This window comes from Heteronotia binoei, chromosome 6, assembly GCF_032191835.1.
Source record: "Heteronotia binoei isolate CCM8104 ecotype False Entrance Well chromosome 6, APGP_CSIRO_Hbin_v1, whole genome shotgun sequence".
Lineage (NCBI taxonomy): Eukaryota > Metazoa > Chordata > Lepidosauria > Squamata > Gekkonidae > Heteronotia > Heteronotia binoei.
In genome coordinates this window covers 146,585,446-146,611,113 of record NC_083228.1, presented here as the reverse complement: position 1 = coordinate 146,611,113, position 25,668 = coordinate 146,585,446, and the positions used below count along the sequence as shown (strand labels likewise).

The 25,668-nt window shown below is 50.5% G+C and overlaps 1 protein-coding gene across 1 annotated transcript; it reads left to right on the top strand.

Moving 5' to 3' along the window:
• The first annotated feature begins 359 nt into the window (after positions 1-359).
• On the top strand, positions 360-16,763 carry LOC132574406 (claudin-16-like). Its single transcript, XM_060242768.1, has 5 exons — positions 360-489; positions 8,994-9,096; positions 10,401-10,565; positions 15,315-15,506; positions 16,549-16,763. Exons 1-5 carry the CDS (start codon positions 376-378, stop codon positions 16,761-16,763), a joined length of 789 nt encoding a protein of 262 aa, XP_060098751.1. The 5' UTR covers positions 360-375.
• The last annotated feature ends 8,905 nt before the right edge of the window (positions 16,764-25,668 follow it).

The following is a 25,668-nucleotide window of genomic DNA, read 5'->3' as shown; positions in this document are numbered from 1 at the left end:
CTCATTTGACTGACCTCGGAAGGATGGAAGGCTGAGTCAACCTCGAGCCGGCGACCTGAAAACCTAGCTTCCGCCGGGGATCGAACTCAGGTCGTGAGCAGAGCTTAGGACTGCAGTGCCGCAGCTTTAACACTCTGTGCCACGGGGCTCTTACAGACCTGGCAACCCTATCCTAATTTCTGCATATTGCCCCCCTCCCCTCCGCTAGTAGAGCTTCAGTTGCATAGATGGGATTGGCTGCTGCATCGCTGGCCCTCCTCTCTCTGCTCTGCAGAACCTGCGTTCCCCTCTTGTCAATCATTAGCAGGAGCAAGAGCGGGTGAGTGGAGGCTCTGCAAGAGACCTGGCGGGAGGAGCGCCCTGGCCCCAGAGGAAATGCAGCGCTTCCTCCAGTATCTGGGCTGCTTCTTTGCTTTCTTCTCTGCCGGGTTCCTGATTGCAGCCACCTGGACAGACTGCTGGATGGTGAACACCGATGACTCCCTGGAGGTAGGAGGGAGGAGGAGGAGGAGGGCTGAGGAGACCTGAAGCCACCCTGCCAATCCCAGCATGCTCATGACCTTCTGGCTGACCTGCCTTTCGCTCCTCTTACCCTGCGGTGCGCTGCAGACACAGTGGAAGCTGTGCTGATGTTAGGTCAAGGTAGTCCCCTGTGCAAGCACCAGTCGTTTCCGACTCTGGGGTGACGTCGCTTTCACAGCGTTTTCACGGCAGATTTTTGACGGGGTGGTTTGCCCTTGCCTTCCCCAGTCCTCTACGCTTTCCCCCCAGCAAGCTGGGGACTCCTCTGACCGACCTCAGACGGATGGAAGGCTGAGTCTACTTCAAGCCGGCGACCTGAACCCAGCTTCCGCCGGGATCGAACTCAGGTTGTGAGCAGAGCTTGGACTGCAGTACTGCAGCTTTACCACTCTGCGCCATGGGTCTCCTCTAAAGGTAAAGGTAGTCCCCTGTGCAAGCACCAGTCGTTTCAGACTCTGGGGTGACGTTGCTTTCGCAATGTTTTCACGGCAGACTTTTTGCGGGGTGGTTTGCCATTGCCTTCCCCAGTCCCCCCAGCAAGCTGGGTACTCATTTTACCGACCTCGGAAGGATGGAAGGCTGAGTCAACCTTGAGCCGGTGACCTGAAAACCCAGCTTCCTCCGGAATCCAACTCAGGTCGTGAGCAGAGAGTTCAGACCGCAGTACTGCCGCTTTATGTTAAGTGTAATGAATTAGGATGCAGTGGAAAGAACCAAAGGGTCTAGTGACGCCTTAAAGACGAAATAACGTCTTGCGCTTTCATGCATCTGCGAGGGCCGCTGCACAGCTAGCAAAAGCTCTTGCCAGAATGAATCGTCAGCCTTCAAGGTGTCACCGGAAGATTCTTTGCAACTTTATTTTGAGAGCGGTTCCTCAGTGGAACAGGCTTCCTCCTTGGGAGGTGCTGGGCTCTCCTTCCTTGGAGGTTTTGAAGCAGAGGCTAGAGGGCCATCTGACAGCGATGAAGATCCTGTGAATTTAGGGGGAGGTGTTTGTGAGTTTCCTGCATTGGGCAGGGGGTTGGGCTAGATGACTCTAGAGGTCCTTCCGACTCTATGGTTCTAGGGGGTGTGACTTAGCGACAGAGTCTCTGCTTGGCATGCAGAAGGTCCCAGGTTTGATCCCTGCCCTCCCCAGCTAAAAGATCAAGCAATAGGTAGTGCATAAGACCCCCACATGAGCCCCTGCAGAGCTGCTGCCAGTCTGAGTAAGCAGAGATGATCTTGATGGACCTGGTGAGGGGTCTGATTCAGTCGAGGGCAGCTTCACCTTTTGTTCCTACTCTGCTTTTCCCCCAATGGTGACTTCAGGAAGCTGATGTTGTTCTCTTCTCCTCCACTGTATTCTCAAAACAACCTTGTGAGGTAGATCAGACTGAGGAAAGCATGACTAGCGCGAGGTCACAAAGCAGGCTTCCATCATGGCCGAGTGAAGATTTGAACTTAGGTCTCCTAGAAGTCTGACTCTCAAACCCCGACACCACGCTGGCTCTCAGTTGCAGCACACTAATGCTCTTTCTTCTTGGGTCAGCCATAGATCTGGCTGAGGTTGTCCTTGGAAGGGCAGCTGCTGTGAGAGCCCTCTCAGCCCCACCCATCTCACAGGGTGTCTGTTGTGGGGGAGGAAGGGAAAGGAGATTGTGAGCCGCTCTGAGACTCTGTCCTTGAAAGGGCAGCTTCTGGGAGAGCCCTCTCAGCCCCACCCATCTCACAGGTTGTCTGTTGTGGGGAGGAAGGAAAAGGAGATTGTGAGCCGCTCTGAGACTCTGTCCTTGAAAGGGCAGCTTCTGGAGAGCCCTCTCAGCCTCACCCACCTCACAGGGTGTCTGTTGTGGGGGAGGAAGGGAAAGGAGATTGTAGGCCGCTCTGAGACTCTGTATTTGAAAGGGCAGCTTCTGAAGAGCTCTCTCAGCCCACTCATCTCACAGGGTGTCTGTTGTGGGGGAGGAAGGTAAAGGAGATTGTGAGCCGCTCTGCGACTCTGTCCTTGAAAAGGCAGCTGCTGTGAGAGCCCTCTCAGCCCACCCACCTCACAGGGTGTCTGTTGTGGGGGAGGAAGGGAAAGGAGATTGTGAGCCGCTCTGAGACTCTTCGGAGTGGAGGACAGGATATAAATCCAATATCTTCTTCTCCTTCTCCTCCTCCTCCTCCCTGCTCCAGGGCCCCCTTCAGAACAGAGACTCTGTCTGGGGGTCTAGCATCTAGGGAGCCGGATCTCAATGGAGTGTTTCTGCCGATGGCAGCATTTTCGCCCACTGGGTGTGACTTTATTGCCTCCCCTTGTGCTGCCAACCCAAATGCTTCCCAAATTCCTGCTCTGGAGGGGAAAAGGAGACCCCCCCCCATTCCACCCCGGGAATACCGTGAGGGGGACATTCTGGGATTGAACAGCAGAGATGGGCCAAAACTTGGGGAGATAGCTCCAGGAAATGGTTCACTACGGCCATTAAATTTGCCAACCTCCAGGTGGTAGAAAAATGCCCAAACGACCATGGAATATTAACGAGACTACTACAATGTAAATACTTGATTAGCGATTAATACCTTTCATTGGTATTTAGATTGAAACAGCCACAACAACCATTCAAAAGCAACAGCAATAACACAATGTAAATACCATAAACTATAATACTACGAAAGTCAACACGACTATCCATATACAATACTGTTCACTCCATTTAGAGGGCAAAAGTCGTCCCCGTTCAAACTCCCAAAACTTCACAGACGAAATGCCCACTCCTGTGGATAGAATTAAGTGCTAGTGAAGATCCTGTGAATTTAGGGGGAGGTGTCTGTGAGTTTCCTGCATTGTGCAGGGGGTTGGACTAGATGACCATGGAGGTACCTTCCAGCTCTAGGATTCTATGATTCTAGAAAAGTTCCGCTTCATTCTTAAAAATACTTGTTGCTCTTCAAAATCGTACTCTTTAACGTTTCAGTCTAAATACCAGTGAAAGATAGATGACTAATATAGTCAAGGCTTTTTTTGAATGCAGTTGTGGCTGGCTTGCGGCCTAATATGCAAATAAGTTCCTGCTGGGTTTTTCTACAAAAAAAAGCCCTGTGTGAAACAATAGTGATGTCAGGGGTGTGTGGCCAACATGCAAATGAGTTCCTGCTGGGCTTTCTCTACCAAAAAAGCCCTGAATAGAGCATTTACACTGTAGAAGCCTCATTAATATTCCACCGTTATTTAGCCTCATTAATATTCCACCGTTATTAATATTCCACCGTTATATAGCCTGTGGAACTCCAAGGTTTTCTAACCTCCAAATGGTGGCTGGAAATCTCTTGCTATTGCCACTGACCTCCAGGTGATCTGGGTCAATTCCCCTGGAGAGAAGGACGGCTTTGGAAGGTGAACTTCATGGCCTTGGACCTTGCTGAAGCCCCGCCCTCCCCAGTTTCCACCCCCAAAATCTCCAGGTACTTCCCAACCTGGAGTTGGCAACCCTACATTTTTGAGTCAGTTTTTAACTCTTGTATACACAAAGTAAGCCCTTTGGAATGGAGGCCCACCCCGAGATCCATTTTTCACCAGTTTTCATTTTGGTGGGAGGCATTCATAATTTGCTGAGGGAAGCCGGGGGGCAGACTGAAGAAGACGACGACTACAGATTTATACCCCGCCCTTCTCTCTGAATCAGAGACTCAGAGCGGCTTATAATCTCCTCTATCTTCTCCCCCCACAACAGACACCCTGTGAGGTGGGTGGGGCTGAGAGAAGACTGCAGATTTATACCCCGCCCTTCTCTCTGAATCAGAGACTGAGGGGCTCACAATCTCCTATGTCTTCCTCCCCCACAACAGACACCCTGTGAGGTGGGGGCAGATTTATACCCCGCCCTTCTTCCTGAATCAGAGACTCAGAGTGGCTCACAATCTCCTATATCTCCCACAACAAACACCCTGTGAGGTGAATGGAGGCTCCATGTTCCCTCTAAGCAGCAGTCTTGTGAGCAAAAATTAAACTTTGTGAGCTTCTGGTATTAAAACTGTGAGCTACTGCATAAATTATTGTGCTCTGGGGTCATCCTTCCTGAGCCAAGACAAAAATCTGTGAGCTAGCTCACACTAACTCAGCATAGAGGGAACACTGGCTGAGAGAGTTCTCCCAGAAGCTGCCCTTTCAAGGACATCTCCTACAAGAGCTATGGCTGACCCAAGGCCATTCCAGCAGCTGCAAGTGGAGGAGTGGGGGATCAAACCCAGTTCTCCAAGATAACAGTCCACGCACTTAACCATTACACCAAATGGGAACACTAAGGAAGCCCCAGGACATCTCACCATCTTTGCTCTGAACTGCAAAGATGCATTCTGACCAGGGGCCATGGCTAGTGGAAAAGCCTCTGCTTTGCACACAGAAGGTTCCAGGTTCGATCCCCAGCATCTCCACTGCAAAGGAGCAGGTAGCAGGGGGCTGCAAAGACCACCCACTGCCTGAGACCCCAGACAGCCATGGCCCAATCAGAAAAGGCAGTGCTCACCTTGAGAGACCAAAGTTCTGGGGAGAAAGCTGCTTTATGTATTCAGCTGAGGGATGCATAAATTGACTGCTTAGTGTGAGATAAAGCCACATATCTACCACCAAAGATCGCGGCAACCTCGCCTTCAAAGGCACCCCCAGACGTTGCTTTTTTCCGCATCCCATTAATGCATTTTGGGGGTTGCTAACTGCAGCCATGTCCCCTCCCTCCCTGCTCAGATCACGAATGCCAAAACTGCTCTGTAGAAAAGCCCTCTGGCATTAATCCCTGACAGAATGAGTCACTTTCCCCACCTTGCCAGTTCATTGCCTTTCTAAATATCGGCACAGGAGTAATGATCCGTGTTCCCTTGAAAGAGCCAGCAGTAGCCGGCCGAGGAGCCGGGCCTGCATGCCAACTCCTGGGAGGGGATTCCAAGAATGACTTTGAACAGCCTGCTCTTCAGGGGCTCACACTTCAGTCACCAATGCCAGGGACAATTTTTTAGAAATCATCCCAAGCAGCACAAAACAGTGAGCCAGTTTGGTGTAATGGTGAAGTGTGCGGACTCTTACCTGGGAGAACGGAGTTTGATTCCCCCCTTCTCCACTTGCAGCTGCTGGAATAGCCTTGGGTCAGCCATAGCTCTTGCAGGAGTTGTCCTTGAAAAGGCAGCTTCTGTCAGAGCTCTCTCAGCCCCACTTACTTCACAGGGTGTCTGTAGTGGGGGAGGAAGATAAAGGAGATTGAGAGATGCTCTGAGATTCGGAGTGGAGGATGGAATATAAATCCAATGTCGTCATTGTCTTCTTCTGGGTTGAATGCTCTCTCAAACGCTTCATAAGGTGTGGAGGTTTAAAAAAGGGGGGGGGGGACAGAAATAATGTGAAGGTGCAAAGCTATGCTGAGAATATGGGTCATGCCAGCTCTTGGGAGCTCCTGACCCCAATATTACAGCAATTCCACTGGCTGCCGATCTGCTTCTGAACCCAGGGCAAAGTTTTGGTCTTTGATCCCGGAGGTCCCTTCCAACTCTGATTCTAAGGCCCTCCATGTTTTGTGTGGGGTATCTGAAAGTCTCTGCTCCTAAATGTTTCTGCCCAGTAGGGTTGCCAATCCCCAGATGGGGGCAGGGGATCCCCCAGTATGAAGGCCCTCCTCCCCCTCACTTCAGGGTTATAGGTCAGCTCATAATATTTTAGCATACTGTATAGGGTTGCCAATCCCCCTGTTTGGAGGCCCTCCCCCCGCTTCAGGGTCATCAGAAAGTGGGGGGGGGGACATGTCTACTGGGCACTCCATGATTCCCTAGGGAGACCAATTCCCAGAGGGGATAATGGAGAATCAATCTGTGGGTATCTGGGGCTCTGGGGGGGGGGCTGTTTTTTGAGGTAGAGGCACCAGATTTGCAGCATATTATCCAGTGCCTCTCCTCAAAACACCCCCCAAGTTTCAAAAAGATTGAACCGGGAGTCCAATTCTATGAGCCCCCAAAGAAGGTGCCCACATCATTCATTATTCCCAATGGAGATGTGAGGTTCCTTTAAATGTGATAGCCAGAACTGCCTTTGGAGTTCAGTTGTGCTTGTCACACCCTTGCTCCTGGCTCCACCCCCAAAACTCTCTTGGCTGTATCCCCAAAGTCATAGAATCAGAGTTGGAAGAGACCTCCAGGGTCATCTAGTCTAACCGCCTGCACAATGCAGGGAAGTCACAAATACCTCCCCTTCATCACTGTCAGGTGGCCATCTAGCCTCTGTTGAAAAACCTCCAAGGAAGAAGAGCCCACCACCTCCCAAGGAGGAAGCCTGTTCCACTGAGGAACCACTCTAACGGTCAGGAAGTTCTTCCTAATGTTGAGCTGGAAACTCTTTTGATTTAATTTCAACCCATTGGTTCTGGTCCTACCTTCTGGGGCCACAGAAAACAATTCCACACTATGACAGTCCTTCAAGTACTTGAAGATGATGATCGTATCACCTCTCAGCTGCCTCCTCTCCAGGCTAACATGCCCAGCTCCTTCAACCTTTCCGCATAGGTCTTGGTCTCCAGATATTTCTTGAGTCAGACCTGACAAATTCCTACTGCCAAGGAATTTAGAGAACACCTTGAGTGTCCCATCAATCAAAGAAGAGGGTTTGGCAGGTACACGGGAGGGGGCCTTCTTAGTGGCAGCCCCACAATGTTGGATTTTGGAAATTTCCATTCTTTAGGAGAAAGCTGAAGATGGTTTTATTTAAGACTGCATTTGATTGTCCTGGCACATCGCTCTTTCCTGGCCCCCACAGCCTCTTCAGGCCCTCTTCTTTTCACTGCTTCCCTTCCCAAGAGAGCTTGCAGGGCTGCTTCTCTGCCCCCTTCCAAGTTCTCCTCAAACTCCTCCCCCCTTTCTCAATGGGGACTTGAGCTGGGGGAATCCTGGAGATTTCGGGGTGCAGCCTGGGCAGGATGGTGTTTGGAGCGGGGTGGGGGCCTCAGTAGGGTGATAATGCCATAGAGTCCGCCCTCCAAAGAAGCCATTCTCTCCAGGAGAACAGGTCTCTGTCAGTGTATTGAGTCCTCCTTCCACAGCATGACAGGAACAAGCAGGTGGATCTATCTGACAGGTCAGGTCAGATCAACCTTGTCAGCAAGCCGGTTCTGGCTGGACTGTGACCAGGGGAAAGTACCTGCTGAAGTCAGCAACTGTATGGACTGCCGTGATTGGCTGACATGTATATATAAGCATTACAGTGCCAGTCTGTACTCCTCTCAGTCGAGAGTTGGTTTCTGGCGTAGCACTTTGTCACTCAGCTTAATGTTATTCACCGCACTAGTTGTACTGTATATAGTTTGTAAATACACGACTTTTCTACTAGGTGCTGGTGTGTGGCTCACCTTCTTCCCGGAGTTCTGTTTTACCCTCTGCACACACACCGCCAATAGTCTCTGTAGTCTGGGGATCAGTTGTAAATCTGAGAGATCTCCAGGCCCCACCTGGAGGTTGGCAACTCTGCACCCCCGCATTGCCTTTGCTCACACCCCCTCCTTTGCTAACTCCCCCTCTCCCTTGATTCTTTTCCCTGCTTCTCCCTCCCCCTCCCTTCTCTCTATAAGAACATCAGAGAAGCCATGTTGGATCAGGCCAATGGTCCACCCAGTCCAACACTCTTTGTCACATAGTGGCCAAAAAACCCAGGAGGTCCACCAGTAGGGTCAGGAGACTAGAAGGCCTCCCACTGTGCCCCCCCCCCCCCGAGCACCAAGAATACAGAGCATCACTGCCCCAGACATAGAGTTCCATCTATAAGAACAGAAGAGAAGCAATGTTGGATCAGGCCAATGGCCCATCCAGTCCAACACTCTGTGTCACACAGTGGCCAAAACCCAGGGGTCAGCAGGAGGTCCACCAGTGGGGCCAGGACACTAGAAGTCCTCCCACTGTGCCCCCCCCAAGCACCAAGAATACAAAGCATCACTGCCCCAGACATAAGATCAGAGAAGCAACATTGGATCAGGCCAATGGCCCATCCAGTCCAACACTCTGTGTCACACAGTGGCCAAAAAAAACCCAGGTGCCATCAGGAGGTCCACCAGTGGGGCCAGGACACTAGAAACCCTCCCACTGTGCCCCTCCCAAGCACCAAGAATACAGAGCATCACTGCCCCCAGACAGAGAGTTCCATCTATAAGAGCACAAGAGAAGCCATGTTGGATCAGGCCAATGGCCCATCCAGTCCAACACTTTGTGTCACACAGTGGCCAAAACCCAGGGGCCATCAGTGGGGCCAGAACTCCAGAAGCCCTCCTGCTGTTATCGCCCCCAAAGCACCAAGAATACAGAGCATCCCTGCCCCAGACAGAGGGTTCCCTCTCTGCCTTGTGGCTAAGAGCCACTGATGGACCTCTGCTCCACCGTGATTTCCTCTGGGCACGGGCCAGCCTTGCTTTGGTTCCTCTGGTCCGGAGATCTCCCCACCCCTGGACGGCCCTGCCTGACAACCAGACCTCTTCTTTCCCATGTAGGTGAGTGCCACGTGCCGCGGTCTGTGGTGGGAATGTGTCACCAATGCTTTTGACGGGATCACCACCTGTGATGAATACGACTCCATCTTTGCTGAGCACCCAGGTATGTACGTAGGGGTGGGATGGGGGACCTTCTACCCAGATGGAGAAATGGCAGGGCTGAAAGATGGTCGCTCTGGATACAGGCTCATGCAGAGGCTGCTGGAGCAATGGGGGGGGGGGTGGCGGCATCCCATGCAGAATATCCAAGAGACAAACTTTGGCCAACTCCACTTTTTGCAAGCAGCTGCCGGTCATGACCAGCAGCTGCTGGGGACACCCTTGGCAATATGGTTGCCAGCTTCAGGTTGGGAAATTCCTGGAGATTTGGGTGTGGAGACTGGGGGGTGGGGTTTGGGGAAGGGAGGGACTGCAGTTTGGCATAACGTTATTGAGTCCACCCTTCAAAGCAGCCCTCTTCTCCAGGGGAGCTGGGATCCGTCATCTGGAGAGCAATTCAGATTCTCAGAGGTGGGTGGGGACTTCCTGGAGACTTGGGGGTGGAGCCTGCAGAGGGCAGGGCTTGGAGAGGGGTGGAGCTCAGCAAAGGATAATGCCCTAGAGCTGAGGGTGCCATCTCCAGGTGGGAAATACCTGGAGATTTTGGGGGCGGAGCCAAAGGAAGGAAGGGGGTATCAGGCACTGCAAGTTCTTCACTGTTCAACACACCTTAAGAACATAAGAGAAGCCATTCTGGCTCAGGGGACTGGCTCAGGGGATCAGGTTGTGGAGAGCCAGTTTGGTGTAGTGGTTAAGTGTGCGGACTCTTATCTGGGAGAACCGGGTTTGATTCCCTATTTCTCCACATGCACCTGCTAGCATGGCCTTGGGTCAGCCATAGCTCTGGCAGAGGTTGTCCTTGAAAGGGCAGCTGCTGTGAGAGCCCTCTCCAGCCCCACCCACCTCACAGGGTGTTTGTTGTGGGGGAGGATGGTAAAGGAGATTGTGAGCCACTCTGAGACTCTTCGGAGTGGAGGGCGGGATATAAATCCAATATCTTCATCTACCTCACAGGGTGTCTGTTGTGGGGGAGGAAGGGAAAGGAGATTGTGAGCCGCTCTGAGACTCTTTGGAATGGAGGGCGGGATATAAATCCAATATCTTCATCTACCTCACAGGGTGTCTGTTGTGGGGGAGGAAGGGAAAGGAGATTGTGAGCCGCTCTGAGACTCTTTGGAATGGAGGGCGGGATATAAATCCAATATCTTCATCTACCTCACAGGGTGTCTGTTGTGGGGGAGGAAGGGAAAGGAGATTGTGAGCCGCTCTGAGACTCTTCGGAGTGGAGGGCGGGATATAAATCCAATAACTTCTTCTTCTTCTCCTTGCTAACCTCACTTGCCCCCTTAACCCCACCCCATTCTGCAGTGAAGCTGGTGCTGACCCGGGCGATGCTGATCACCGCTGACCTGCTGGCCGGCCTGGCCTTCCCCTTCCTCCTCCTGGGCCTCGACTGCGTGAAATTCCTGACAGAGGAGCCCCAGATCAAGACTCGCATCTGCTTCATCTCGGGGTTAATGCTGGTCACTGGAGGTAGCTGTGGGGGGGGGGGACCCCCAGGCAAGGGAGGGGGGGTCGTAGAAGTGCAGGCTCCTTTCTCCTGTCCCCTTGCAGCGCTCTGGGTTGGGGAGGGGGCCCTTCAGAGGCTGCAGCGGAGGAGGAGGAGAGGGGAGAGCCCTTCTTGGGACTTCTAATCCTCTGCTGCTGTGATTCCAAACAGTTGCAAGGTTGGCTCTATGCAAGGCTGCCAGCTCTTGGTTGGGAAATGGGGAGGGACCGTGGCTCGGTGGTAGAGCATCTGCTTGGGAAGCAGAAGGTCCCAGGTTCAATCCCCACTGGCATCTCCAACTCAAAGGGGTCCAGGCAAATAGGTGTGAATAACCTCAGCTTGAGACCCTGGAGAGCCATGAATGGGGCTGTGGCTCAGTGGTAGAGCATCTGCTTGGGAAGCAGAAGGTCCCAGGTTCAATCCCCATTGGCATCTCCAACTCAAAAGGGTCCAGGCAAATAGGTGTGAATAACCTCAGCTTGAGACCCTGGAGAGCCATGAATGGGGCTGTGGCTCAGTGGTAGAGCATCTGCTTGGGAAGCAGAAGGTCCCAGGTTCAATCCCCATTGGCATCTCCAACTCAAAAGGGTCCAGGCAAATAGGCGTGAAAGACCTCAGCTTGAGACCCTGGAGAGCCATGAATGGGGCTGCGGCTCAGTGGTAGAGCATCTGCTTGGGAAGCAGAAGGTCCCAGGTTCAATCCCCACTGGCATCTCCACTAAAAAAGGGTCCAGGCAAGTAGGCGTGAAAATCCTCAGCTTGAGACCCTGGAGAGCTGCTGCCAGTCTGAGAAGACAATACTGACTTTGATGGACCAAGGGTCTGATTCAGTATAAGGCAGCTTCATATGTTCATGTTCAAATTCCTGGAGATTTGGGGGTGGGGCCTGGGGAGGGTGAAGTCTGGGGAGGGGAGGGACCTCAACAGGGGTCTAATGCTGCAACGACCACCCTCCAAGGCAGCTTTGTCTTCCAGGGGAACTGTCGTCTGGAGTTCAGTTGTAATCCCAGGGGATCTTCAGGATGGCAAACTTAGTTTCTGTGCATGGATGGGGAGTAGGGCAACAAATGATTAATTAACTTGGGCTGTTGCTCAATAGTACAAAAAGGGACTGAGGAAACTCTGGTTATCACAATGGCCTAAATACTACACAGGATGCAAGCAGCCCTGCACGAGTTTAGAATTAGACACAGAGTGATTCAGATGAGGAATTCGCTGCCAGAGGGTGAAATGATGGCCATGGGTGTAAACAGCTTGAAAGGGGGATTGGAGAATTCATGAAGGAGAGGTCTATCAATGGCTGCCGGCCCTGGTGACGGAGGAGAACCTCCACGTTCAGAGGTAGTCAACCTCTGAATCCCAGAGCCAGGAGGCAGCATCAGGGAAAGGTCTCAAACTCTTCACCCTGTTGTTGGCCTTCCAGAGGAACTGGCTGGCCACTGTGTGAGACAGGATGCTGGAATAGGTGGACCCCCCACTGGTCTGACCCAGCAGGGCTCTTCTGATATTCTTCTCAGAGGAAGGCCTCAGCCTCTCTGCCCTATTGTTGGCCCTCCTGAGGAACTGGTTGGCTTCTGTGTGAGACAGGAGGCTGGACTAGATGGACCCTCACTGGTCTGACCCAGCAGGGCTCTTCTGTTCTGCCCTGTTGTTGGCCTTCCAGAGGACCTGGTTGGGCACTGTATGAGACATGATGGTGGACTAATGGACCCTCCCTGGTCTGACCCAGCAGGGCTCTTCTGATGTTCTTCTCAGGGGAAGGCCTCAGCCTCTCTGCCCTGTTGTTGGCCCACCAGAGGAACTGGCTGGCCACTGTGTGAGACAGGAGGCTGGACTAGATGGACCCTCACTGGTCTGATCCAGCAGGGCTCTTCTGAGGTTCTTCTCAGAGGAAAGCCTCAGCCTCTCTGCCCTGTTGTTGGCCCTCCAGAGGAACCCGTTGGCCACTGTGTAAGACAGGAGGCTGGACTAGATGGACCCTCCTTGGTCTGACCCAGCAGGGCTCTTCTGATGTTCTTCTCAGGGGAAGGCCTCAGCCTCTCTGTCCTGTTGCTGGCCCTCCAGAGGAACGGGTTGGCCACTATGTGAGACTTGATGCTGGACTGAATGGACCCTCCCTGGTCTGACCCAGCAGGGCTCTTCTGATGTTTTTCTCAGGGGAAGGCCTTGGCCTCTCTGCCCTGTTGTTGGCCCTCCAGAGGAACTGACCGGCTACTGTGTGAGACAGAATGGTGGACTATGTGGACCTTCCCTGGTCTAATCCAGCAGGGCTTCTCTGATGTTATGTTCTTAATTTCACCTCCTAGTCATCAGTGTTCTCCAGATCCTCAGAATCTCTTCTTTCCTTGCACATGCACAAGTGTTCTGTCATGGAAAATGCTGTGCCCAGCTGTGTGTGGGTTAGCCATTTCAAGGGACATCCACCTGGACAGCAAGTGTATGCAGGGGGGGCAGAGGGGGGGAGAACCAGGCTTCATCTGAGGCAGGACAGAAGCTTACTCCAAACTGAGTTTGGGCTTTCAGTGCTGGGGCTCTCACTGAAACATGTGGGATAATTTCACCCCCTTGTGAAAGTGCAGAGTACACTGCCTCTGAATAGATATCAAAACCAGCCCCATGGTGCATGCAGATACGCAAACACACACACACACTCACACGTCAGCAGCTGAGGGCTTCAAGATCAAATGGTGTGACCTCAGTCTTGGCTCATCTCACTTAACGTGTTTCTTAAAAAGCATAGATTGCGTTTGCACAAATTAGCAAGGTAGGGCACAAAAGCACATGGTGCCAGTGTGCCAGGGCGGTATAGTGGTCAAAAGCGTGGAAGCAGAATTGGCGAGATCCAGGTTCGAATCTCCACGCATGCTATAGTAGCTCATTGGCTGACCCTGGGCCAGACACACCCTCTCTGCCTACTTCACAAGGATGTTGTCCAGATAAAATGGTTGCTGCGGTCAGTGTCTCACTGGGAAGGCTTTTCTTGCACCTGTGGAATTGAGACCTATATGCCCAGCCTTAAGAACACAAGGGAAGCCATGTTGGATCAGGCCAATCGCCCCTCCAGCAACACTCTGCGTCACATAAGAAAAGCCATGTTGGATCAGGCCAATGGCCCCTCCAGTCCAACACTCTGCGTCACATAAGAAAAGCCATGTTGGATCAGGCCAATGGCCCCTCCAGTCCAACACTCTGTGTCACATAAGAACATAAGAGAAGCCATGTTGGATCAGGCCAATGGCCCCTCCAGTCCAACACTCTGTGTCTCATAAGAACATAAGAGAAGCCATGTAGGATCAGGCCAATGGTCCCTCCAGTCCAACACTCTGCGACACATAAGAAAAGCCATGTTGGATCAGGCCAATGGCCCCTCCAGTCCAACACTCTTGTGTCACATAAGAACGTAAGAGAAGCCATGTTGGATCAGGCCAGTGGCCCCTCCAGTCCAACACTCTGTGTCACATAAGAGAAGCCATGTTGGATCAGGCCAGTGGCCCCTCCAGTCCAACACTCTGCGTCACATAAGAAAAGCCATGTTTGATCAGGCCAATGGCCCCTCCAGTCCAACACTCTTGTGTCACATAAGAACATAAGAGAAGCCATGTTGGATCAGGCCAGTGCCCCTCCAGTCCAGCACTCTGTGTCACATAAAAGAAGCCATGTTGGATCAGGCCAGTGGCCCCTCCAGTCCAACACTCTGCATCACATAAGAAAAGCCATGTTGGATCAGGCCATTGGCCCCTCCAGTCCAACACTCTGTGTCACATAAGAACATAAGAGAAGCCATGTTGGATCAGGCCAATGGTCCCTCCAGTCCAACACTCTGTGTCACATAAGAATATGAAAGAAGCCATGTTGGGGCAGGCCAGTGGCCCCTCCAGTCCAACACTCTGTGTCACATAAGAACATGAGAGAAGGCATGTTGGATCAAGCCAGTGGCCCCTCCAGTCCAACACTCTGTGTAACATAAGAACATAAGAGAAGCCATGTTGGATCAGGCCAATGGCCCCATCCAGTCCAATACTCTGGGTCACATAAGAGAAGCCATGTTGGATCAGGCCAATGGTCCCTCCAGTCCAACACTGTGTCACATAAGAACATAAGAGAAGCCATGTTGGATCAAGCCAGTGGCCCCTCCAGTCCAACACTCCGTGTTACATAAGAGAAGCCATGTTGGATCAGGCCAATGGCCCATCCAGTCCAACACTCTGTGTCACATAAGAGAAGCCATGTTGGATCAGGTCAATGGTCCATCCAGTCCAATATTCTGTGTCACATCATGGCCAAACCCCAGCTGCCATTAGGACATCCACCAGCAGATCTGTAGCTACATTGGGGCTTTGTGGGGGGTGCCCAGGCGCACCCAATCAGACCCCATTGCTTACCGCCACTCCGTTCAAGAGGCCTTAACCCCTTCCTTTCCCCTTACCATCCAGCCTGATAAAAAGTGCAGGGGAAGAGAAAAGCTTGTGCATAATTTTGTGGTAATAAAAAGGATGACATGGTATTCGTTTTTTAGGGGCATTCACAGGATATTTTGAGAGTTGAAACGGAGAGCCTGCCCCCCCTAAACAAAAAATCCTGCCTGTGCCCCCGCCAAATTTAAAAACCTGGCTATGGCCCTGCCCACCAGTTAAACCCCCTAGAGAGGATCAGGGGTGGGTCAGGACACGGCACGCGGTCAGTGGGGGCAAATGATCTCTGGACCTCCCGTCAGCCCCCTCTAATTCTTGCAGGCGTCCCTGGCCTCGTGGGTTCTGTCTGGTACGCCATTGGCGTCTACGTGGAACGCTCCACCCTGGTTCTGCACAACGTCTTTGTGGGCATCCAGTATAAATTCGGCTGGTCCTGCTGGCTGGGCCTTAGCGGTGCTCTGGGCTGCTTCTTATCTGGGGCTTTGCTAACCTGCTGCATGCAGCTCTTCAGAGGTAAGAGTCAAAGACAGGCCTTGGTCCGCTGGTTTGGAAGGTGGCGGAAGGTCACAGGATTTCGGGCAGTTTGGGCTGCAAGAGACAAGATGCCTGGCACAAAGCTGTCTTTTCAAGCGCGAGAGGAGCCAAAAGGGTTGTCTATTGGGAACAGACTGAAGGAAAGCCAGTTTGGTGTAGTGGTTAAGTGTGCAGACTCTTACTACTGCATAGGTTTTTGTGCTCTGAGGTCATCCTTCCTGAGCTAAGACAAAAATGTGTGAGCTGGAGGCTAAAAATCTGTGAGCTAGCTCACACTAACTCAGGTTAGAGGAAACACTGGGCTAGGGTACTTATGGGAAGTTGTGGCCATAGAGTTCCTGGAGTTTGCTAGAGCTACTCTTGTCACTTCCAGATAGCTTCAGGAACCACCGAGAGCTCTGTGGTCAGCACTTCCTGTAAGGAGGTGTTTTTTTTTCTGGGACTCCTTCCCCACCCACCTGTTGATTGGCGGGCATTGCCTAGCAGCCCTAAATAGGGAGAATTGTGTCCCCCACCCACCCACAAATTCACCTGTCAAGATGGGAAGCAAAATTGCTGCACCTTTTGAAAGGTGTGTTCCCTACTGCAGTGTAAGGCAAGAATTCCGGAAGTCCAAGACAGAATTGGAGCAGATTAGCAAACGTTTGGCTTCTGTTCCGGAGGGAAGGGTCCATCCATCAACCCTCACAAGACCCCTGCAGAATTGGAGGCCAGGCTTATGGGGGGGTGTTTGTTCCCGATGCCCGAAGTACAGAAAGCAAGGGCGCTGCTGGAGGTCATCAGATTCTCCTGGCCCCACATTCTCTCTCAAGGGGTGGAAGTGTTTGGCTAAAACACAAATGGCAGCAGGCAGCGATGACCCAAATGGTTCTGCTCACCAGCAGCTCTTGCTTTGGTTTCTCTTGGGGCGCGGGATGCAGGTGCGGGATCCGGCAGCAGATCCTCCTCGTGCAGCTCCTTCCGGAAGACTCCCCTCCCTCCTGGAAGGATGGCACCCAGCCTGCCTCCCCACTCCTGGCAGACCCCCACCGCCAAAATGTATGCGATGGACACCCGAGTGTGAAGCGGATGAGAGCCAGCATCTCCTTGGCTCCTCTGTCTGTCCTACCCACGGATCTGGCCCACGGGACGGAGGAGGAGGAGAAGACTCAGAGGCTGTGGTTCATCTCTGCAGACTTTGGGGGCTTCCACAAATTATCTTCAGAGCATCATCTCACTAAAGAACACTGGCTTTAAAAAGTTATGAAGATGGTCGGTATGAGAGTAGATTCCCCCCCGGCTCTGTGCCACTGACAGTGACTCTCTTCCAATGATGCAAAAACAGCAGACTGATGAGAAATCCAGTAGATGGGATCCAACCCGTCGTCTACAGGAAGGAATTCTCACTTTTAGATGGAACTGTGCCTACCTGATCCATGTGATGCGGGGTAGGGTGGTACGGTGGTTGCCAGCTCCAGGTTGGGAAATACTTGGGAGATTTGGGGGGGGGGGGAAGAGTGCCTAGAGAAGACGGGGTTTGGGGAGGGGCTTCAATAGGTTAGAAAGCCACAGAGCACACCTTCCAAAATGGCCGTTTTCTCCAGCTGAACAGATCACTTACAGTCCCGGAGATTTCCAGCCACCACCCAGAGGTTGCAAAACTATAGGATCTTAGCGTACAGCTGCGTAAATGAAAAAAAACCACTAAGAGACACCATAAATTTTAAACAAGACAGGGTGATGTAGATTAAGATATTGGATTTGGATTTATATCCCGCCCTCCACTCCGAAGAGTCTCGGAGCGGCTCACAATCTCCTTTACCTTCCTCCCCCACAACAAACACCCTGTGAGGCGGGTGGGGCTGGAGAGGGCTCTCACAGCTGCTGCCCTTTCAAGGACAACCTCTGCCAGAGCTATGGCTGACCCAAGGCCATTCCAGCAGGTGCAAGTGGAGGAGTGGGGAATCAAACCCGGTTCTCCCAGATAAGAGTCTGCACACTTAACCACTACACCAAACTGGCTCTCCACTTAACCACTACACCAAACTGGCTCACCACTGTAAAGGTCAGTGGTGTCCTGACAGAGTTTGCACACAGAACTTTCAATAGAAAAGAGCATGTCGCGAGAAGACATTAATGGAGGACAGATCAAAAGCCGTCTTTCCAATCACAAAGGAACGACAATATTCCAGTATTTATCACCGGAACCCAATCTTTACAATACATTCACAGGAGACCAACAAGGTTCAGAGCCTGGAAATCTTACAGACATATTCTGAACCTTGTTGGTCTCCTCTGAGTGTATTGTAAAGATTGGGTTCCGGTAATAAATAAGCCTCCAAATTGAAGAAAGATGGATGAAACGCCGATATCTAGAACAGGCGTCTTTGGAAGGGCTTCCTTTAGTTCTATGGACTAAATACTGGAATATTATCACTCCTTTGTGATTGGAAAGACGGCTTTTGAACTGTCTTCTGTGAATGTCTTTTTGCTATATGCTCTTCTGCAAATGTCTTAAGAAGCCATGTTGGATCAGGCCAATGGCCCATCCAGTCCAACACTCTGTATCACACAGTGGCCAAAAAATGTTTGTGTGTATGTGTGTGTGTATATAAAGGGCTTCCTTTAGTTCAATGGACTAAATACTGGAATACTGTCAAGGTCTTCCACAGCACCTACCAACTGCCAGGGATTGAACCTGGGACCTTGTGCATGCCAAGCAGAGGCTCATCCATTGAGCCACAATTCCCAAACAGACCCCTTGGTCCATCAAGGTCAGAATTGCCTAAGACTAACAGCAGTTCTCCAAGGTCCCAGGCACAAAATGGTGTAGAGAAAGTAGAGAAAGAAGTACTTTTCTCCCTTTCTCACAATACAAGAACTCGTGGGCATTCAATGAAATTGCTGAGCAGTCAGGTTAAAATGGATAAAAGGAAGTCCTTCTTCACCCAAAGGGTAATTAACACATGGAATTCACTGCCACAGGAGGTGGTGGCGGCTACAAGCATAGCCAGCTTTAAGAGGGGATTGGATAAAAATACAGAGCCGAGGTCCATCAGTGGCTGTTAGCCACAGTATATATATATGTGTGTGTGTGTGTATATACACACACATATATTGGACACTGTGTGACACAGAGTTGGACTGGATGAGCCATTGGCCTGATCCAACATGGCTTCTCTTATGTTCTTATGTGACACAGAGTGTTGGACTGGATGGGCCATTGGCCTGATCCAACATGGCTTCTCTTATGTTCTTATGTGACACAGTGTTGGACTGGATGGGCCATTGGCCTGATCCAACATGGCTTCTCTTATGTGGCACAGAGTGTTGGACTGGATGGGCCATTGGCCTGATCCAACATGGCTTCTCTTATGTTCTTATGTGACACAGAGTGTTGGACTGGAGGGGCCATTGGCCTGATCCAACAGGGCTTCTCTTATGTTCTTATGTGACACAGAGTGTTGGACTGGAGGGGCCACTGGCCTGATCCAACATGGCTTCTCTTATGTTCTTATGTGTTTCACATCACCTACTGCCTCATGGGTGTTGAACTCATGAGGGCTGGATCTGAAATAAATGAGACCTTGTCGGGCCGGGCCACGTGTCCTAAAATGTAATGTCAGATAGCAGAGATACAAACTTTACAAAGGACACAGAAAAACACAATTAAAGATAACGTGCTTAAACCATTAGCACTCATTAGCCTTAAAGGTGCTTTCTTTGTATCTCTCCTGTGTGATCCAGGGAACTGGGCAAAGGAAGCTCTGGCTCTTCCCTTCCTTCCCTAGGGGAATTGGAGGAGCCTCAACCAATAGAAGGAAGAGAGCCTTGGCTCAGTAGCTCTGCTGTGCAATTGAGAGAGCCTGTCAAAGCAGGCTACCGGTCCCCCTTTCCTCCCCAAGGGAGGTGCCTCAGCCAATCGGGAAAATAAAGATTTTGCTCTGTTGCTCCTGTGCGATTGAGCAAGCCTGGCAAAGCAAGCTGTGATGCAGAAGGAAGCAAGAGAAAAAGAGAAGGAAGCAGATGACAGCCAGTTGTTTGGGGCCTGATAAGAGCCCTCCAGGGCCCTGATTTGACCCCCAGGGTCACGTTTGATACCCTGTAACTACCTAGTCCTTTTTAACTGGAGATGCCGGGGATTGAACCTGGGACCTTCTGCTTACCAAGCAGCTGCTCTACCACTGAGCCATTGCACTTCCCCTGTGCAGAATAGGACTTTGGCAATAACTTCTGAATAGTAAAAAGGGCCATCAAGGCACAGGTGACAGGGAGGGTTTTCAAGGCAGGAGACGTTCTGAGGTGGTTTGCCACTTCCTGCCTCCGCAGAGTGACCCCGGACTTCCTTGGTGGTCTCCCAACCAAGCGTTAACCAGAGCTGACCCTGCTGAGCTTGCGAGATCTGATGGGATCAGCCGGATCTATCCAGACCATGGCAAGAAGTGCCTTCGGGTTGCAGCTGCCTTCCGGCAACCCCAGCTGGGTTTCAAGGCCAGAGACTTCCAGGGGGCCTTTGCCATCGTCTGGCTCTGCGTGGCCACCCTGGACTTCCCAGGTGGAGCCGGCTCAGCTTCAGCAATCAGATGAGGTGGGCCGTCCAGGTCAGGGCAAAGGTATGGATGGGTGTGGAGGCAGCAAGAACCTGCAACCAAATACAGGCACCTGCTTTGTGTGCACAGAGAAACAATCTATAGGCTCAGAACCACACATTATGGTCTGCATGGGAGATCCATGTGGATTCCTATGTGGAAATGTCTTCCATGTTTGGTGTAGTGGTCAGGAGCAGACGACTATAATCTGGAAAAGCAGGTTTGATTCCCCACTCCTGCACATGCATCCACCTGGGTCACTCACAAGTTCTTTCAGAGCTGTTCTCTCAAGAGCAGTTCTCTCAGACCTCTCTCAGCCGCACCTGCCTCTTGGGGTGTCTGTTGTGGGGAAGGGAAGGGAAGGGAAAGGAGATTGTAAGCCACTCTGAGACTCCTAGTGAAGGGCAGGATAGAAATCCAACACCATCTTCTTTTTCTACATATGAAGTGGTCTTCTGGCTGATTCTTATGTGAGCTTTGGAGCTACACAGAATTCATCAGGATCCCAGAAAGTGAAGGTTCTCTGCTAGATATGGGAGAAAACCTACCTACACCTGAATACATTGTGGACACATTGGATAGATAGCAGCCAAATCCTAATTTTATTTTAGCATCATAGAATCACTGAGTGGGAAGGGGCCTCCAGGGTCATCTAGTCCAACCCCCTGCACAAGGCAGGAACTTCACAATCCCTCCCTCCCCCACCAACACATCCCCAGTGACCCCTGCTCCATGCCCAGAAGGTGGCAAAAACCTCCAGGATCCCTGGTCAAAGCGGCCTGGAGAAGTATTCTTCAGGATTTCACAAAGCATCAAGGCTGCATCCGGAGTGCTATAAACACACAAACAGTTTCCCCACAGTTGTCACTTCCCAATCTGGACGAGCCTCAGTTGCTAATGCACCTTGTGACTATGGAGCTCGAAAGTAAGAGTTGTGTTATCTTTAAACAAATATGTCTCTACTCTACTTGTATGCACCTCAACAAATATTATTTCCTTGTTTATTCCACTTTAATCAGTGAAACCTCAACCAGTTCCGCCGGGCCTGCAAGACCATCCTCTTCCAGCTGGCTTTTTCTTAATGTGGAATTATTTTACCGATGTCACGTAAAACTGTGTCATGATGAGTAACATCAGGATTGTAGCACCAAATTAATTTGTTCGTTTTAAATGCGATCGTTTGAATTGATGGTTTAAATGTAATAGTATATTTTAATTGAGAAATACAATTGTTATGTAATTAGTGTATTTTATTATTGTAATGTTTGCATTTTATGTCATGAAAGCCGCCCTGAGTCTGCTTCAGCAGGGAGGGTGGGATATAAATTAAAAATTATTAATATTATTAATCAAATTGCATAGGTCGGGTGAGTCGGCATAGGGGGAAAACTAAGAATTGACAAGATCTTTTATTTCTTTAGTCGATCCTTGATTTTATACTAAATTTAAATGTTTATAGTTTTAAATGGCATTTTCTTTTATAACATAATTGTATCGCCTCCTACTTCCTATTATCTGGGCCCCGATGAACAAACGCCTAATTAAGGTTTCAAAAAATCAGCAACCATGGTACTGGTCTCCTGGCATATTTTTTCCATCTCAAAAGGACTTTCTTCTGGGTTCCTGGGGAAGGACACCATGCCTCAGACGCGGGTTGACAGTGGAAAATAAATGCTTCTATCTGCATGCAAGAAGCCCACTTGGAAGGGGAGCAGCTGCCAGTCTGAGTAGACAATACTGACTTTGATGGACCCAGGGTCTGATTCAGTAGAAGGCAGCTTCATATGTTCATTCTGGCGCCCTTGCAGGTCCAGGGGGAAGAGACTGGGTATTTGAGCCCCAATGCAAATGCCCCTCCCTGCGATGGCGGGGGGCTGTGGAGGAAATGGGACTTGCAGGGAGTCTTCGGAAGAATTACGGTTCTCCCCCCCCCCTTGACAAACTAGAAGCAAAAAAAAATCACAAGGAGTCTGCCTGGAGAAAGAAGCAACAGCAGCAAGAGCCAAAATTAGCTGCTGGAGGGTGAGTCAGGTTGCCAACTTCCAGGTGGGGCCTGGGTATCTCCCAGGACTACAACTGATTCCAGACAACAGAGATCAGTTCCCCTGGAGGAAACGGCGGCTTTGGAGGCTGGATTTTGAAAATGAATTTTTACGTAATTATTTAATGTATACACCTCACTTCGAATGTAGTCTTAATGCTGAGCTGCTTAAATGGTTTGATGTTTGCCCCCCTGGGGACAGTATGGGGGTGGAAAGATGGCCTAGAAGGGTTTGAAACAGATGAATGAGTAGACAAGAGCCTAACAGTATCTTCCTCAACCTTCATGGTGCGGGACTTTTCATAAATAGATCACCACAAGTGTTTTTCCTAGGGTTGCTAGCTTCAGGGTTGGAAATACCTGGACATTTGGGGGGGGGGTGCCTGGGGAGGGGGGGGGTTCAGTGGGGCAGAATGCCACAGGATCCAAAGCAGTAATATTCTCCAGGTTAACTGATTTCAGTTGCCTGGAAATCACTCATCCTGGGAGATCTCTGACTCCAGCCACCACCTGGAGTTTGGCAACCTTGACTATATGGGCGGGGATCTTGGGGAAGTTGTCCCCTTTGTCCCTCATGGTCTGCTCCCTTTCTCCACCTCTCCAGGTCATCTGAGTAGGGCCTCCACTAGCTGCCACCCTGCCAACGGGCAGAATAAACAACTGACCACGCGTGTGCCTTCTCTGCTGTGGCCCCAACCTTCTGATATGGCCTGCCTGAGGAAGTTGGAAGGCACCTACTCTCCTGGCTTTTTGCAAATTATGCACATCTGGATCATTTCCCCACCCTCCCTGGAGGCCAGCCTGACCTTCTTTCAGGCCTTCTTCAGTATGTGGGATGGAGGGGGACCCCCCTTGCAGGGTTGCTTAGCCTGGGTCAGCTTTTCCTCCCAACCCCCCTCCTCTCTTTTCCCCATCCAGGCACCCCCCAGTCTGGCTTCTCAAGCCCCCGTCCTCCAGCTCTCCTGCAAGCAAAGCCAGATCCCACAAGGAAGATACTGGAGGACTTCAGTGTTTCTCTCCTTCTTGCAGATGACACTAAACTGTTCAGAGTGGTGAGAAATAGAGAGGATTGTGAGGAACTCCAAAGGGACCTGTTGAGGCTGGGTGAAGTGGGCATCAACGCGGCAGATGAGGTTCAATGTGGCCAAGTGCAAAGTCATGCACATTGGGGCCAAGAATCCCAGCTACAAATACAAGTTGATGGGGTGTGAACTGGCAGAGACTGACCAAGAGAGAGATCTTGTGGTCGTGGTAGATAACTCACTGAAAATGTCAAGACAGTGTGCGATTGCAATAAAAAAGGTCAACACCATGCTGGGAATTATTAGGAAGGGAACTGAAAACAAATCAGCCAGTTTCATAATGCCCCTGTATAAATTGATGGTGCGGTCTCATTTGGAATACTGTGTACAATTCTGGTCACCACACCTCAAAAGGATGTTATAGCACTGGAAAAAGTCCAGAAAAGGGCAACTAGAATGATTAAAGGGTTGGAACACTTTCCCTATGAAGAAAGGTTAAAACGCTTGGGGCTCTTTAGCTTGGAGAAACATCGACTGCTGGGTGACATGATAGAGGTTTACAAGATTATGCATGGGATGGAGAGGGTAGAGAGAGAAGTACTTTTCTCCCTTTCTCACAATACAAGAACTCGTGGGCATTCAATGAAATTGCTGAGCAGTCAGGTTAAAACAGATAAAAGGAAGTACTTCTTCACGCAAAGGGTGATTAACATGTGGAATTCACTGCCACAGGAGGTGGCAGCAGCTACAAGCATAGCCAGCTTCAAGAGGGGATTGGATAAAAATATGGAGCAGAGGGTCCATCAGTGGCTATTAGCCACAGTGTGTGTGTGTGTGTGTGTGTATTGGCCACTGTGTGACACAGCGTATTGGACTGGATGGGCCACTGGCCTGATCCAACATGGCTTCTCTTATGTTCTTATGTTGTATCCTCTCCAGGAACTGCAGGACTGTCTTGTCTGCTTCTGAACCTTTTACTAGCTTCTGAGCACAGAAGCAAATAAACGAACTATTTCCATAACTATTTATTTTCAAATCAAGGAAGAGATTCAGGGTGCCTTTTAAGGGCCAACTTGGCACTTATAAAGTCCCCGAGGTTAAAAACAAACAAAAAAACAAAAAAACCTTTGCTGTTGTTGCTGAGACACTTGGTCAGCCAACACAGAGCTAGGCAGGAAATCAAGAGAGAGTAAAAAATTAGCCCAGAGAAGTCAGGGAACATTCCAGCAATGCTTCAGGAAGTCTGCTTGTCTGTCAGGTCTCTGAATGACAGGCCTCTTTTAAAAGAGTCAGAGATTGTAAGTCAGTACAATGAACACAGTGATGCGGCATTCAGTAATAGGAATCAGGGTTGTAGAACCAATCAGACCTCTAATAAAATGAAATAAAATCAGAGCTGAAGCAAAATGTTGGTCTTACCATGACACATTAAATGATACAAAAATTCCTTCGCGGGATCCTGGGTTCAGTAAGCTAAGCAGAGTAGCTCAGACCACAGTCCCTAATTATTTCTCCACATTAACTTTGTGAGTCATTTTGGACAGTTAAGAGTCTCCTGCCTGAGTAGAAAAGCTCTATTGATCTAGTCAGTTTTGCACAGTTTCTTGACCTCTTCAGGCAGGCCGCTCCCCCAACAGGTGAATGGGTGGTTGTTGATTTTGCCCATTTGTAGGTTTGCCCATTTGCAGGAGAGCCAGTTTGGTGTAGTGGTTAAGTGTGCGGACTCTTATCTGGGAGAACCGGGTTTGATTCCCCACTCCTCCACTTGCACCTGCTGAAATGGCCTTGGGTCAGCCATAGCTCTGGCAGAGGTTGTCCTTGAAAGGGCAGCTGCTGTGAGAGCCCTCTGCAGCCCCACCCACCTCACAGGGTGTCTGTTGTGGGGGAGGAAGATAAAGGAGATTGTGAGCCGCTCTGAGACTCTTTGGAGTGGAGGGCGGGATATAAATCCAATATCTTCTTCTTCTTCTTGTGGAAGACCACACCCAGAGGTGCAGAGCTGTTGTGGGAAGAGGCAGTCTGGCGATTTTGCCCCAACTAGAATATCTGAATACACAAACTCGGATTTGCCAGCAACAAATAATAATCTCTTTAATGAGCTCTGACTTTTCCTTAGTGGAGTTTTCTGATTAATAAAGAAACACTTAATCTAGGGTTGCCAACTGCCTGGAAGGAAAAAGCGCGGTGTCCCTTTAACAGCATGCGGGACAGTGGGATGTGTTCAAGGGCTCCAAACATGGCTAAAGTTCCTGTCGCAGTCTGAGCATTTTTAATATTTTTTCCAGCTTAGGGTAAAATTAATGCGTACATTCAAGCTTTCTAGAAGACCCTTTTTAATAGCCAAAGCCATTACATGGTTTCTACTTTTGTGGATTCTTAGATGGTGTCAAAGATATCCATGCCAAATGAAACACTTTCCACCCTCCAAGCATTCAAAGAATTTTTCCCCCTGTGTGGTTTCTCTGGTGTAGCTGAAGGGTGTCATACCGACTGAATCTCTTTCTACACTC

Coding starts and splice junctions, on each gene's coding strand:
- LOC132574406 (XM_060242768.1), top strand. CDS start 376: ATGCAGCGCTTCCTCCAGTATCTGGGCTGCTTCTTTGCTTTCTTCTCT. Junction 9,097..10,400: donor CATCTTTGCTGAGCACCCAG/GTATGTACGTAG, acceptor CCCATTCTGCAG/TGAAGCTGGTGCTGACCCGG. Junction 10,566..15,314: donor GTTAATGCTGGTCACTGGAG/GTAGCTGTGGGG, acceptor TAATTCTTGCAG/GCGTCCCTGGCCTCGTGGGT.